At 34.0% G+C, this 16,193-nt stretch overlaps 1 protein-coding gene across 2 annotated transcripts; it reads right to left on the bottom strand.

Moving 5' to 3' along the window:
• Positions 1-2,161: 2,161 nt before the first annotated feature.
• LOC129453870 (amine sulfotransferase-like) lies at positions 2,162-15,433 on the bottom strand. 2 transcript variants are annotated; one of them, XM_073861266.1, is made up of 7 exons: positions 15,260-15,433; positions 4,644-4,811; positions 3,971-4,173; positions 3,770-3,896; positions 3,575-3,669; positions 3,312-3,492; positions 2,162-3,015 (listed from the first exon to the last, which is right to left on the bottom strand). In XM_073861266.1, exons 1-7 carry the CDS (start codon positions 15,297-15,299, stop codon positions 2,888-2,890), a joined length of 942 nt encoding a protein of 313 aa, XP_073717367.1. In that variant the 5' UTR covers positions 15,300-15,433; the 3' UTR covers positions 2,162-2,887. The 2 variants fall into 2 exon arrangements, with proteins under 2 accessions (XP_073717367.1, XP_055074229.2); XM_055218254.2 differs by lacking the exons at positions 2,162-3,015; positions 3,312-3,492; positions 3,575-3,669; ... (2 more) ...; positions 4,644-4,811; positions 15,260-15,433 and adding exons at positions 12,982-13,834; positions 14,008-14,188; positions 14,271-14,365; positions 14,478-14,604; positions 14,680-15,165.
• Between the last annotated feature and the right edge of the window lie 760 nt (positions 15,434-16,193).

Raw genomic sequence — 16,193 nt, forward strand, 5'->3', positions numbered from 1 at the left:
TAGGAAACACCATTCCTTTGTATGTGAAAAGTTGGTCACTTAGTAGCGTGTATTCTTGTTGAGCCATTTCTGAGTTGTGCTGTTACCAGGCCCGGATTGGCTTATAGCAAAGGCCGGTGGCCCAGGGCTATCATACCAACGGGTTGACGGTTGCTGCATGCACTCACAGCAGCCACAGCTTTGTTATTTGAAAGTGGGAGTGTCCACACCGCTTTATGGCCAAGTTGGCCACTTATTGGAAGAATTCTTGCATTAGGATCCATTAACATCTAAAACGCATGGAAAACACAGGACGCGCCACTTTCTTATGCTTTATACTAGGTGTGATGACAAAATTTTCAAAAACCCCAAAGCTCAAAATTTATCATATGACTAGACAGAGCAGGCATTACCATTTACAACGATTTCTGGATTGTAGGAATCCGTTGAGGATTTTTTAATAGAATATTAGAATTAAGAGGAAAAAGTTATATATGGATGTTAATGGAAGGTGTGTCACCGAAAATGCTGCTCATTCACATGTTTTTGCTTATAACTTTCTCATTTTACGTTCTGACAGGACGTTCACTGTCTATTACCAGAAACAGAGGTGGTCTTAACATAGAGGCATAGGTAGGCGGCTAGGCGCTGTTTGGGGCCCCCTACCAGCGGTCATATTAGGGGGGCCCCCAACTAACCTATAAAATATATTAATTAATAAACCCTTATCATCATGAACACTTTAAAAGCATGGTAAATTGTATGAATTTTCTTAAGAAATACGCTGAAACTTTGAAGTATTAGTTAAAATATCAATTTCATGTTTATCTGCTAGTAATAGCCTTAGCCCTACACTACACTGATAAAAATGATTTTGTGGTGACGTTACTGCAGAAAAACTAATTAACCCTAACATAAAATGTTATGTTAGGGATGTTTTCCTCCACTATGGGGTGCTGTTGAGTCTAAAACTTTCTCAGCAAATGGAATGATTTTTTGTGACAAATCTTATTTTGACACATATTTTGGGAAAATGCTTTGAATATTTTTCAAAAACTCAACAGTACACTGTGTGCAAATTCAAAACCTTTTTGCCATGTTGGTTTTTTGCATAAATCTGTTAACCTCAGTCCTGATCAAACCTGCTAAATGTTTAATAAAAATTCCAGGATTTTTACTCTTTAATTGTCAATGAGTTTTTAAAAAATTCATTCAAAACTGATTTGGGGGAAAACACACATTCTGCATTGCAAAATAATGATTTTCAAGAAAAAAAATCGTAGTATATTTGTCTTGTTTTCAGGAAAAATATCTAAAAATTCTTAAATTAAGACGATTTTTCTTCATGTGCAAAACAACTCAAGAAAATAAGTCTAGTTTTTAGACAAAAAATATCAAATTTAAGTGATTTTGTGCATAAAACAAGCAAAAAAAAAAAAAAATCAGCCAATGGGGTAAGCTAATTTTTCTTGAATTTTTCTTGAATTTAGTGTTTAAGAAAAATATTTAAGATTTTTCTGCTTACCCCAATTTGGCAGATTTTTTGCTTTTATGCACAAATTCGCTTACATTTTATATTTTTTGTCTAAAAACTAGACTTATTTTCCAAGGTCATTTTGCTCATCATGAAAAAGCATCTTAATTTAAGAATTTTTTTATATTTTTACTGAAAACAAGACAAAAATACTAAGAACATTTTTTCTTGAAAATCATTTTTTTGCAGTGTGGTTTCAATGTTTTGTAGGGACATTACATAGCCGTAATGGTTTTTATACCGTACAAACTGTATTCCCTTCCCCTAACCCAAACCCTAAACCCAACCATCACAGAAAACTTTCTTGTACTTTAGATTTTCAATAAACATCATTCTATTTAATTTATAAGCTTGTTTCCTCATGGGGACCTCAAAATGCCTCCAAAAGGTCAAAAAAAATAATGGGTTTCCTATTTTTGTGGGGACAACTGCCCCATTGACTTATTCTCTATTGGGTTCCATTGTGACTATTAGTTTGTGTAGTGCTACACTTTGTGTGTTTCAATCTTTATTTTGGAGTAACAAAAAAATTCCATTCTCTTTTAAAGACTGGATAGGGGAGCCCCATACATACCTTCGCCGTGGGCCCCCAATTTACTAAATCCGCCACTGCTCATATTAAAACGAACTAGACAACCACCTGAAAGGGTTTTTAAAATATTTATTTAATATTTAATAAAACTGTATAAATCATCATGCAGAGCGGATTGGACACCTTTGCGGGCCGTGTTTACCCCCACAGCTTTAAAAGGGAAGCTTAAGCATTGTCCCAGCAACACCAAGGTCATGGGTTTCATTCAGGGTACATATGACTTAATGAAATGTTTAGAAACTTGAATGCACTATAAGCTTCTCATACTTAAGAACCACAATGACTCTTAAAACACTTTGAAATATATTTGCATAGTAATTTTGTCATATCAATATTATACTCCTGTTTGTCTAAACTTGATCTCTGATAAGGTCATATTTACCTTACTCTACAGGACATATTACATCCCTGTGCTGACAATAGTACACTTCTATCTGAACCTTGGCATTGCTGATAAATTCATCTTATTATTGTGGAAATGAATAGGAAGCATTATAATTATGCGCTATAAAACCAAAAGTAACTCATTTACTTGATGAATTAACTTGTTGTTGATGTCTCTGCCAAACATGTCTCTGTTTTTTGATTGATTGTGTCACACCACGCCCTGTTTTAGCATTAGGTGCCAACTGATTCATTAAATCGAGGATACAATGTTATTGTCACAACATGATGGATAATAACAAAAAAATTACATACACAACAGTGTACTCATTATGTACATAAATGAGCGAAGTGTACTCAAATCGGTTTTATAGTGTACTAATAGACACTGTTTGTGTTCACTTATTTAATTCAGAGATGTCCCAGATGAATTTAAGTTGTAGTCCCTTCATTTTCTCGTGGTAGATGCGGTCAAAGCGTTCATTCTGAGCTACGGTTAATGAGTTTTTCCAATCCCCAACTGTTCCTGTAACACAATATTAAAAAAAAAAGTTTAGTTAACCTAACATTTTCCCACACTAAGCTACACTTTTAAACTTTTAAAGGTTAACTTTAATATAAAATCACCTGTTTTACACAAAACGTGGAATATATATTGCAATGATAATGGCTGTGTTTATATCATAGCCAACAATGAAAGGCTTTGAATTGAAATTAAATTGTTTAAGCTAAAAATTAATTTTTATGAAGTTTAGTTTCATTTCTAGCTTTAATTATCAATGGATGGCAATTTGACAACAAAGTTATAGTATTTTATCTGACCTTTGCGCACATAGAGGTCTTTTGGATTCTCTGCGACAGTCTTTGGCATGAATTCATAGTTGGCTTTGGGATCTTGCTTCATGTTGTTAAAAGTTGCCTTTTCCACAACTTTATCAATCGCAGCATCTGACAGATTCTTCCCAACAAACTTACAGATTTTTACAATGACAGATCTCAGATCCTGATAAAAGAAGCATTATTTATTGGTCATATTAATATAAGAATAAGTGATGAAGCTTGATGAGAAACTTCTCAGTCGTCACCTTGATCATCTCTTCATAAGTCAAGAACAAGATGTTGTATTTGTCTTTATTTGAGATCCATCCTCTGATGTGGTCAAACCAACATCCACCGACCACTACAAACCAAACACGACATAACTGACATTCGATTTGTGTTGTCGTGGCATTTTATATTTCTAAATTAAGCTAAATGTCTCAGTAAAGCTCTATACGTACTCCGTCCTATGAAAAACTTATCCATCATGTCAGCGTAGCTCTCTGAAGGTTCAAAAATTTTCATGTTCTTGGAAAAATGAAAGTAGGACACCATCATGTCTTTTGGATTTCTCATAATGTAGATGATCTAAGAGAAAAGCGTAAGTAAATTATAAGATAATTTTAATTTTTGGGTGATGTGTTCGTTTAAATCATACACACTTTTCCTTTTCCTTGCAATCCTTTGGGCATCAGGTGCTCCTGTAAATGGGAACAGAAGAGTCTCGGAGACGGACGTGAGGTGTAATCTTTCCCCTTCTCCAAAAACTCCAGCCAGGGCATCCGCTTAAACGTGGTTTCATTTACTTTTTCTGGGAAATCTTCTTCATACAGTGAGGTCAGAATTTGCTGGCTCCAAATTGTTCCTGGAGGAGCGTCACAGAGGCAATGATAACATACACCTGGATATTTATAGATTCCTGAGGTGTTTTTATCTTAATATATATTTTTTAGATTGTTGCATTACATTTACTGGCATGGACACAATGTTTTACAGTACACGAAAGGATGGGTTCATTTTTAACACATTGTTTTTTGTTATGCTATTTAACTCATTATATGTCATTTTATGTTGATTTGTGTTTAAACATATTTTTACATTTTTGTCAAAACATGTTTATTATTATGTTATCATGTTATTATTTAGTTTTATGGTGCTACTTAGCTGTATTTTTTATGTTATGAAGGTTTAAATCAAAACAAACTAACTGCAGTTGCATTGAAATTAATTGGAATGCACAACCAAAAAATAAGATTTCTGAACAATTAAAAAAAAAATATATATATATATAATGTCAGCTTTATATTTAAGACATGTTCTAAGCATCAAACTTACCAGATTTCGGGAAGGTAACGACAAAGACGTCATCATCTCTTATTTCAAAATCCCTCAAACTGTCAATATATTCTGGAGAAATGAAATGAATGTCATTTGTAGGTAACACCATTCCTTTGTATGTAAAGAATTTGTCACCAAGCATCTTGTATTCTTGTTGAGCCATGTCTGATAACTGAGCCAACTGAACACTATACGTCTTGAAAAGCTTTAGATAATGATTAAACGTGGGGTCCAGATGTCACGGGGTGACGAAAAGATGAAATAACGACAACGAAAGTAAAAGAGAGAGAGAGAGAGAGAGAGAGAGAGAGAGAGAGAGAGAGAGAGAGTCTGAAAAGGACGGAAGTGTGGCGGAAAGATAGAGGAAGAGGATGGGCCTACAGTGCTCTTTATCAGGCATCATGATAAGCACAGTTGTTATTAATTATATCTTTATTATGGGGGGTTCTCCGCTATTTTTGACCCTGACCCCATGATGTCACTTATCACTGTCAGACAAGGCTTGTTTGAGATGCAGCTTGCCTTGACTGAAATTTAGATGAGAGCAGACGGGTGCAGTAAGGGAAGGAGTGAAAAAACTGTAGGCAAGCCGGACGCTTCATGAATCTCTATGTGTTGTGGACTGCAAACGTCAGCAATGGAAGAGATCCCGTTCGCGTATTTTATCGCGGATTAAATAGATGCAACTGAAATATCAACAAATGCATTTACACAGGGGCGCCGCTAGCAATTTTGGGCCCTTTGTAAAAATAGGGGGTCGGGCCCCCACCATACCCATTTCGCACCAAACATACAATCTAATACTGTAGCTATTCAAAATCTTTGTCTGTAATTTAATAATACTGAACTATTTGTTTTGCTATTGTTTTGACCACAATTATCAGTATTTATAGATACCTAAAATGTCTGCAGCTAAAATAATTTATTGTGCAATGTAAATTTAATTGAAAAATACAGTACATTAATAAAATATTCAGAGAAAATGTAACATTCTTTAAGATTAAAGATAAATGTGACCATGCCTGTGAAAACCCAGCTTACAGTTTTTTACGATTGCTATGACACTTTTTTCAATACTTTTAACAAATTTTCTAAACTCTTAACGCACCAACACACCTAAAACACACAACTGGCAAAACAATTAATTTTATCCTCAAAATCACACATTGTAAACTAAACTCTTACACTGTTTACAAAAACACTTTAAATATGTTTCAGAATCAACTAGTTATACCAGATCACCAACACATGCTCTCTTCCAACAAAAACATTTAGTCAATCATAACACAATGTCATGAAAAACACAAACATAAGGTGGAAAAACAAAAACTGCATAAGTTTATGTGTAAATCTGTCCTTATAGACTATAGATTATAGGTTATAGAGTTTTTTTGAAAACTTTTTATATTTTTGTTTAGTTGGGTTTAGTAAATGCATGTATTATGTTTGTTTTGCTGCAGCAATTCAAGACAAAAATGAATCATCCATCTTAGAGTATGTTTTATAAAAAAAAGTAGACATAATTGTTGCAGTAAAGGACTTACAGTATTTACAACAGGACATTACTGCAAGATATTCAATATTACTTACATTTACAGTAAAAAAGTAAAAATAAACAAATACAAACAGAAAAAGCCACTGAAGAATAAAGCAAAAAAGAAAATCTCATCATCTAATCTATTGCGTTTCTATTTGGCCATATGTTCTCATTCACATCACACCTGATATCTACTAAGAATCTTTTGCCATGTCTTATCCATCCCTGACAGTGTTCAGGTGTGATGTCTGGGAATGCACCATCTATTGCATCCAGGTGGGACTGAAGGGAAATCTACCCCTTGACCTGGTGGTCTTCCATTGACTTGTGCAGCCATATATCTTATTTTTTGTGTTGCTCATATTGTTCCTTTTACAAACAAGATCGACCTAAAGAGGTCCTCCTTTACTCTATTGTATACCATATAGTCATGCAATTGAAAGAACCTGAGTGTGTTTCTTAGGTGGGAATCAGCTGTGATTTATATATTTTGCATTGGTACAATAAGTTGTTTTTCAATCCCAATGGAATAAAATACAGGGGATATATTTATGTTTCAATTCATCATATAAACAGCTGTTTACTTTGACTATAAGTGAGATTTAGCACATGATGTTATCTGTTTTGACATGCTGTGTGAAAGCATTTGTAAATTTGACATTTAAAATCTATTGTTTTGGTCTTGTTTGAGCTTGTCTGTAAAAGAAGTTAAAGCATCTTACATTTTTGTTAATTGTATGCATTTTGTGTTAAACCAACAAGAAATGTGTTAATAGTATAGCTTACATAGGTGGATGTAGTGCTAACTGTGTTAAGAGTTTTGAAAACTTGTTAAAAGTATTGAAAAATCTGTCATAGCAATCGTAAAAAACCGTAAGTATTTCTTTGTGATTTACTGTTTTCCACATAAAATCATCCTATATAATGTAAAGAACATTTCGTGAAAATATAAACTTGATATCTTTAATATTGACTGAGTAATTTCATGTCGGCGATTGAAATCATAGTGAAATTAATGCTTGAAATCAAACTGTGATGCTTTTCATCTCACAATAAGATTTGAGACTTTAGTTTGATTTTCACAGGCAGTCTCAGTGACATACTGTATACTTAAGCTGTTACACACACCAATGACATTGTAACATTTAAAAATGGCGAACAACAACAATGCATCTTTTCTATACATTTACATTCTGCCTCAAATAAGACTGGGTCAAAAATGCTTGACCAAAGCCTGTATTATAATTATTAGCATTATTTATAAGGTAAAGAACAAGTTTCACAAACCAGCAGCTTCAGTAAAGCAAAAATAACAACAGATCATTGAAACCGTGAACTCGAGAAAACAGCTATACTCTTAAATTATTCTTCAGACTGTTTTTTAATCAACGGGACTCTAAAATCAAATAAGTGACAACAATAGCAGTTTACGACAGATTTCGTATTCACGGCTGCATAAAAATACTTCCTTGCATTGCGTTACAAAACATTGGAGTGTGTAACAGATCTCATTTCTAGTTTATGTTAAATAGCTTATACGGGCTACGTTAATTAAAACAGCTGGAGACGGAACTCGGTCAAGGTAGTGGGATCGAAGCCTTATTTCACTGTGAGTATTTGGATTTCGGCGTGTGTGCTGTGGATAACTAAACGTGTGAATAGCTGTAGAATGGCTTGACGACTGCCAGAGTATGAGGAGCACGTGTGCTGCTGATGTCCGTCCGTACCCTTGGCCGTGAGTACTGGTCGATTGGAAAGGTGAAGCGTATCCTTAACTAGCATTGGATTATATACTGCAGGACTGGACGAGACAGTGGAAAGCCCCCTTATGAATACTCACTCCTGCCACCTGCTGAAGAAAGCCCCCTTTCTGCAAGCCCGCCTGTTGTTCATTCGTCGTGTTTGGCCTGAAGGAGAGAGGCCGCAAGGAGGACTTTTAAAGGAGAGAGACTATTTTTAGACTGTTTTAACTAATTTAATAAAAATCTAATTGTTATGTTTTTTAATTCAGTGTCTGTTTTGTTGGGAACCCCAGGGTCTCCTCGAGGTGGTACTTGAGACAGGGGTAAAACTTAGAGTCAGTAGCCTGCCCCGACCTGTGACACATATATCAAACAAACGTTTCTCATGAATTTAACTGTACATTAACAATTTATAAGCAAATCTTTTATATATTAGTTAGGATATGTGCAAAATAGTTTCATTTCTATGATGTTTATTTGGTTTGTAACTTTGTTATTTGTAAAAGTCTTTTATATCATTGTACAGCTTATTGGTCAACTGTAGTTGTTTATAATTGTGGTTAATAAATAAATTGGCTTGAGACTTCTGAGTTTGGTTCCAAACACGATAAACGCCATTTAAAAACATTTTGTGTTACCACCAAAATCAGTAGGCCTATTGTATCAGATTATTAAAAAGTAAATTAATAGTACAATTATGTAGTAAACAATTCTATTATATATATATATATATATATGTGTGTGTATATATATGTATATATATAAAACTTAACCCTCAGTGATGGATATTTCATTCTAAAAATGCAATTTTGATGAAGTAATCTATGATTTAGTTTAAAATCTTATTTGAACAGTTTGGTGAAATAATATGAAAGGGATGCTGACATCTACAGGTCATTCTTATGTACTGCAGCTTCTCTTCAAAATAGGCCTAAAATAGTAATAGATTCAGCTTAACTTGATGTTTCATAGATATTTAATACACCTTAAAACATATATTGTCTGCAGTGTTGTGGAGGTGACAGGAGATACACATAAGCTTTGTCAGACTCAAGCTCTCTAGCAATGCTGTGATCTCCATGGCTCTTTTCCCAAAAAAAAGGTTGCTTAATTTTTCCTTTGGAGACTACCCACACAGAATGACCATCATCTAGTCAACTTAATTTTATGAGTTGTAGTAACTCATCTATTGTCACGAATCACCATAAATAATAGTAAGTTGAAATGACTTTTAAAATTGAGTTGATTGAACAAAAATATTTAAGGCAGCAAATAATTTTTTTACAGTGTAAAAATGTTTTGTTGAACTTATTTTTTTTTTAATAAATTTAACAATTTATTTAAACTTTCTTGACTAGTGAGGACATTTAAGCATTTTTTTATCCAAAGCGACTTACAAAGATAAGGAAACAGAAGGAGTTGCTATAAGTTAAAAATAAAAGTTGAAATTACTTAAGCTATGAAGAGTTTGGTTCCAAAACAAGAAAACTAAAATGTTTCAAAAATCTTGTTTTTTGATTGTGCATTCCAATTAATATCAATCAAACTGTAGTTGGATTTAAGCCTTCATAACAAAAGAAATACAGCTAATAGAGACACATTTATTTACTAGTTACAATAGATGTATGTGCTTTTGTGATGATGGAATGTGTATATGATTTGGGACATTTGGGATTGCATGAGTGTGAGTAAATTATAGAGGATTTTTCATTTTTGTTTTGTTTAAATCATATACACTTTTCCTTTTCCTTGCAATCCTTTGGGCACAAGGTGCTCATGTTAACGGGAACAGAAGAGTTTTGGGAATGGACGTGAGGTGTAATCTTTCCCCCTCTGCAAAAGCTCCAGCCAGGGCATCCGCTCATACGTTTCATTTACTTTTTCTGGGAAATCTTCTTCATACAGTGAGGTCAAGATTTGCTGACTCCAAACCGTTCCTGTCATAGAGGATAACATACACTGGGGTGTTTTGAGATTCCTCACAAGGTGTTTTCTCTTAACAGCTCCTTAGATTGTTGCAATTGACAAACATTACACACATTGGCATGAACACAATGTTCTACTGTTGACTTTAATCATTGATGAATTCCATGTAAATACCACACTAAAACATTTGATCATAAAACAATAAAATGCTTGATTTTCGATTTGGTGTTATATTTATTTGATGCATTAGAACAAATTATGACAATAACAACTCTAAAACAATTGTTTATGTTTACGAGTGGAATATGTGATTAATGAACGGTTTATTCAGTTTTTTTATCCTGTCGATCCCGACCACTTATTGGAAGAATTCTTGCAATTCTTATATATATTAAACAGTGGGTCTTAAGATTACATGTTGGGTTGAAAAAGTTTGTAAATCCTTGATATACACTCACCTAAAGGATTATTAGGAACACCTCAATTTCTCATTAATGCAATTATTTAATCAACCAATCACATTGCAGTTGCTTTAATGGATTTAGGGGTGTGGTCCTGGTCAAGACAATCTCCTGAACTCCAAAATGAATGTCAGAATGGGAAAGAAAGGTGATTTAAGCAATTTTGAGCATGGCATGGTTGTTGGTGCCAGACGGGCCAGTCTGAGTATTTCACAATCTGCTCAGTTACTGGGATTTTCACGCACAACCATTTCTAGGGTTTACAAAGAATGGTGTGAAAAGGGAAAAACATCCAGTATGCGGCAGTCCTGTAGGTGAAAATGCCATGTTGATGCTAGAGTTCAGAGGAGAATGGGCCGACTGATTCAAGCTGATAGAAGAGCAACTTTGATTGAAATAACCACTCGTTACAACCGAGGTATGCAGCAAAGCATTTGTGAAGTCACAACACGCACAACCTTGAGGCGGATGGGCTACAACAGCAAAGACCCCACCGGGTACCACTCATCTCCACTACAAATAGGAAAAAGAGGCTACAATTTACACAAGCTCACCAAAATTGGACAGTTGAAGACTGGAAAAATGTTGCCTGGTCTGATGAGTCACCATTTCTGTTGAGACATTCAGATGGTAAAGTCAGAATTTGGCGTAAACAGAATGAGAACATGGATCCATTATGCCTTGTTAAGACTGTGCAGGTTGGTGGTGGTGGTGTGATGGTGTGGGGATGTTTTCTTGGCACACTGTAGGCCCCAATTGGTGCCAATTGGGCATCATTTAAATGCCACGGCCTACCTGAGAATTGTTTCTGACCATGTCCATCCCTTTATGGCCACCATGTACTCATCCTCTGATGGCTACTTCCAGCAGGATAATGCACCATGTCACAAAGCTCGATTCATTTCTAATTGGTTTCTTGAACATGACAATGAGTTCACTGTACTAAAATGACCAGATCTCAACCCAATAGAGCATCTTTGGGATGTGGTGGAACGGGAGCTTCGTGCCCTGGATGTGCATCCCACAAATCTCCATCTGCAAGATGCTATCCTATCAATATGAGCCAACATTTCTAAAGAATGCTTTCAGCACTTTGTTGAATCAATGCCACATAGAATTAAGGCAGTTCTGAAGGCGAAAGGGGGTCAAACACAGTTTTAGTATGGTGTTCCTAATAATCCTTTAGGTGGGTGTACTTTATGAAATTTAGTATGAAGTATGCAGGGGAAACAGATGGAAAAATAAAAGTCAGTATATTTTTCTATTATCTATTATTTTTCTATTATTATCATTTTTGAAGCCTTCTTAAATCATATATACTGCCAAATAACACAAGGTGTCAAAAAATAACAAATATATATAGACTTTAAAAATGTGTTTCACTTGAGAAAACATTATATTCAAACATTATATGAAACTTACTTTTTCCAATAAATTGATGAGTTTTGCATCAAATAGATTTTTGTTACACTTGCAGTACAGTAATGACGATTCATTCACTGAAAAAAATGATTCATTGAATTTAATCAATTTTTTTAAGGTATGTGGTTGCTACATTTAAACAAAAAAGATTAGTAAAGTAAAATAAAATATAAAACTTTTGTTTAAATGTAGCTTAAATAAATTGATTGCAACCACTTACCTTAAAAAATTTTATTAAATTCAATGAATCATTTTTTCAGTGTTGTTACATCTTTGACTTTTTAAATTACAAAATCCTTTATCTCTAAAATGAAAACTCTTTAACTCTTTAAATTAATTTTTATTTTCTTCCTGTAGCTTAACAAGCATTGTGCCGCAACACCAAGGTTTCATTCAGGAAACGTATAAATTAATGAAATGTTTGAAACTTGAATGCATTGTAAGTTAGAACCACAATGAAGGCCAAAACATTGTGAAATATATTTGTATGGTAAATCTGTCAACAATATTGTACTCCTGTTTGTCTAAACTTGATCTCTGATAAGGTAATATTTACCTTACTCTCCGGGACATATTACATCACACTGTGCTGACAATAGTAGGCTACAATAGTACACTTGTTTTTATGAGTAGCCTACCTGAACCTTGGCATCGCTGATAAATTCATGTTATGATATCCCTGCTAAAAAAACAATATACACCTTCACAGAAATTCTATTGGTTTTATTGGGAATTTTATTGGTTCTAATGGAATATGGCCCAAAACACACTACAGTGTAGTGTTTTTTTATGGTAAAAGCTAATGATTCATATTGGTATTTTAATGGAAACCATTAGAATTTTCTAAATATGTTTGTGTGAAAAAATTGATGGGATTGCATAACCTTACATAGTGAAAACACATGTCACATAAGAGGACTGTGTTTTTAGCATTACATTCTTCACCATGCAGTGTAAGAAAGCGTGTTTTTGATTGATTGTGTCACGCCACGCCCTTTTTTAGCATTGCGTGCATTTTTAGCATTAGCATGAAACATTTATTTACAACTTTAGAGTCATTTTAACAGATTCATTTGAACAAACTTTGGTAGTTGTAAATAATTACAAACGTTTGATGGTTTTGATCAGGTTTATAAATCAACTTGTTGGTTGAGGAGGATTTCCAGTTCCCAGCATGCTTTGCATGAGCCTGCATTATGAGAGCGTTGAGATATTTTATGTGGTTTTCAGTAAAGAGAAAGACTCAGTAGTGTTAAACGTTTATTTATGTTGGAGATTTTTTTGTGGTTGTCATTGTTTATAAGTATAGTTCCTGTGCTTAGGCTGTGTGTTGGATGTGTTGCTTTAACATTTTTAACAATAACTGAGTGAAGTCAATACTAAAACTGAGATCAGTTTCTTCACATTTACATACACATCTGTTTCAGTAATTAGTGAACAAAACATAACATGGTAAACACTAAAAAGTTATTTTAAACATAGTGTACTTAAATATTAAATACGACGAAATATAAACTTTTAAGCTTGGATTAATTGTAATTTACAAATATGATTCACTTAAAACATTTTACGTTGTTTACTTAAAGGAAAACATCACAGCGGAAAAAAATTAGAATGCTTTAAAAAATCACCAGGTTTTATTTTGTGCCACCATACTTACTTTTGTAACTACTCATGTAACAGTCTTTAAATAACGAAAACATGGAAGTGTTTGGTGGCTTCTAAATTCATCCCTGTTTGGATCCTAAAGAATGAATGGGGCTAGGCTAAATGCTAACATATTCACAAGGCGCTGTACAAAGATTAAGTGCACGCATTGAAAAAATATAGGTATGTATTAATTTATCTGTGGAGGTAAGAACATAGTAAAATATTGAAAAACTGTGGTGTTTTCCTTTAAATGATTTTAGATAATCGGTTTCCACAAAAGAACTTGAGGGTTTGATAGTCTACTAATAGACACTGTTTGTGTTCAGTTATTTAATTCAGTGATGTCCCAGATGAAGTTAAGTTGAAGTCCCTTCATTTTCTCTTGGTAGACGCAGTCAAAGCGTTCATTCTGAGCTACAGTTAATGAGTTCTTCCAATCTCCAACTGTTCCTGTAACACAATATTTAACAAAATAAAGGAAGTTTAGTTATACATTTTCATACAGTAAGCTACACTAATAACTTTTATGCGACACCTGGAATAGATATTGCAATGATAATGCAAAATACTTTTTTTATCAATGGATGGCAATTTTACAACAAAGTTTGAGTATTTTATCTGACCTTTGCGCACAAATAGTCCTTTTGGTTGGTCTGTGACAATCTTTGGCATGAAATCATAGTTTGCTTTGGGATCTTGCTTCATGTTGTTAAAAGTTGCCTTTTCCACAACTTTATCAATCGCAGCATCTGACAGATTCTTCCCAACAAACTTACAGATTTTCACAATGACAGATCTCAGATCCTGATAAAAGAAGCATTATTTATTGGTCATATTAATATAAGAATAAGTGATGAAGCTTGATGAGAAACTTCTCAGTCGTCACCTTGATCATCTCTTCATACGTCAAGAACAAGATGTCGTATTTGTCTTGATTTGAGATCCATCCTCTGATGTGATCAAACCAACATCCACCGAGCACTACAAACCAAACACTTTAAAATGAATATTATGTGGCTCGATTACATCTCTTCAAGTTCCAGGGACAAATATTAGATTTGAGTTTAATGTCTTAGTAAATCACTATACGTACTCCGTCCTATGAAAAACTTATCCATCAAGTCAGCGTAGCTCTCTGAATGTTCAAAATTTTTCATGTTTTTTGAAAAATGAAAGTAAGACACCATGATGTCTTTTGGATTTCTCATAATGTAGATGATCTAAGAGAAAAGCGTAAGTAAGTTCTAAGATAATTTTTTATTTTTGGGTGATCTGTTCATTTAAATCATACACACTTTTCCTTTTCCTTGCAATCCTTTGGGAATCAGGTGCTCATGTAAATGGGAACAAAAGAGTCTTGGGGACGGACGTGAGGTGTAATCTTTCCCCTTCTGCAAAAGCTCCAGCCAGGGCATTCGTTCATACGTGGTTTCATTTACTTTCTCTGGGAAATCTTCTTCATACAGTGAGGTCAGGATTTGCTGGCTCCAAACCGTTCCTGGAGGAGCGTCACAGAGGCAAGGATGTGGTATTTTTAGATTCCTCAGGTGTTGTTGCATTTCAATTACATTTACTGGCATGGACACAATGTTTTACAGTAGACTTTGATCAGTGCCCAGTAACTCCCACACTAAAGCCGATTCCAACAGTTGTTATTTTAAAAGAAAAGTTTGCATGAAAATGAATTAAAATGTCATATTTCTTTAATGAGGTTGTTTTGTGAGAAAATTGAGCTTTTAACATTATCATACTAGTCCACTGTCAAATAGGAGCTCATGACAGCTTTTATGTAGTTTTATATTTTAGGTCAACAATACCATGCACAATAAAACTTTATTGGAAATGAAATGTCATGGATCTAAGCATCAGACTTACCATGCAGATTTCGGGAAGGTAACGACAAAGACGTGATCATCTCTTATTTCAAAATCCCTCAAACTGTCTATATATTCTGGAGAATTTATATGAAGGCCATTTGTAGGTAACACCATTCCTTTGTATGTAAAGAATTTGTCACCAAGCATCTTGTATTCTTGTTGAGCCATGTCTGATAACTGAGCCAATTCAACACCAAGTGTTTAAAAAGCTTGAGATAATGATTAAACTTTGGGGTCAATATATCAAACAAATCTTTCTCATGAATTTAACTGTACATTAACGATTTAAAAGCAAATCTTTAGTTAGGATATATATGCAAAATTGTTTCATTTCTATAAAATATAGGAGGTCTGATGATATTTATGTATATACGCAAAATCCATCTGAAGGTGAAACCTCCAGAAACTTCTTGATAAAATGACATGAGTATGTTTTGCAACTGAATTTTGATTTATTTTGGATACTTTTAGTCACAACATAATTCCCACAGTTAAATTGGTGTTATATGCCATAGTTTGTATGAGTTTATTATTATTATTATTATTATTATGTGAAAAAATAAATCAATAAATAGAATAAAAATGAATAATGAACAAGTGTTGAGATGTCTATTAAAATGATCAGGTCAAAACAACGTAACAATGTTAACACGATAAGTAAAAAAGGTCCCTTGAATTTAATTTCTCTCAAAAGCAGCAACAAAAAAATCTTATTTGAACAGTTTGGTAAAATATTATAAACGGATGCTGACATCTACAGGTCATTCTTATGTACTGCAGCTTCTCTCCAAAATAGGCCTAAAATCTTAATAGATGCAGCTTGACACCGAGTCTCGCAGTTAAGAGCCACGCAAAGGTCTTTGGATAGGCCGGGGCGAGAGTCTGAAAAGGTCTGCCATTATTTAAAGTTGGAAGCAATGTATTTGTTGTTT

This window comes from Misgurnus anguillicaudatus, chromosome 23, assembly GCF_027580225.2.
Source record: "Misgurnus anguillicaudatus chromosome 23, ASM2758022v2, whole genome shotgun sequence".
In the NCBI taxonomy this organism is placed as follows: Eukaryota; Metazoa; Chordata; class Actinopteri; order Cypriniformes; family Cobitidae; genus Misgurnus; species Misgurnus anguillicaudatus.

Bases quoted from the DNA above. Each gene is read 5' to 3' on its own strand.
- LOC129453870 (XM_073861266.1), bottom strand. From the start codon at position 15,299: ATGATCACGTCTTTGTCGTTACCTTCCCGAAATCTGCATG. The intron at 4,174-4,643 runs GTAAGTTTGATG...ACGCTCCTCCAG, and splicing joins CGTTACCTTCCCGAAATCTG to GAACAATTTGGAGCCAGCAA. The intron at 3,670-3,769 runs GTACGTATAGAG...TTTGGTTTGTAG, and splicing joins TAAGTTTTTCATAGGACGGA to TGGTCGGTGGATGTTGGTTT.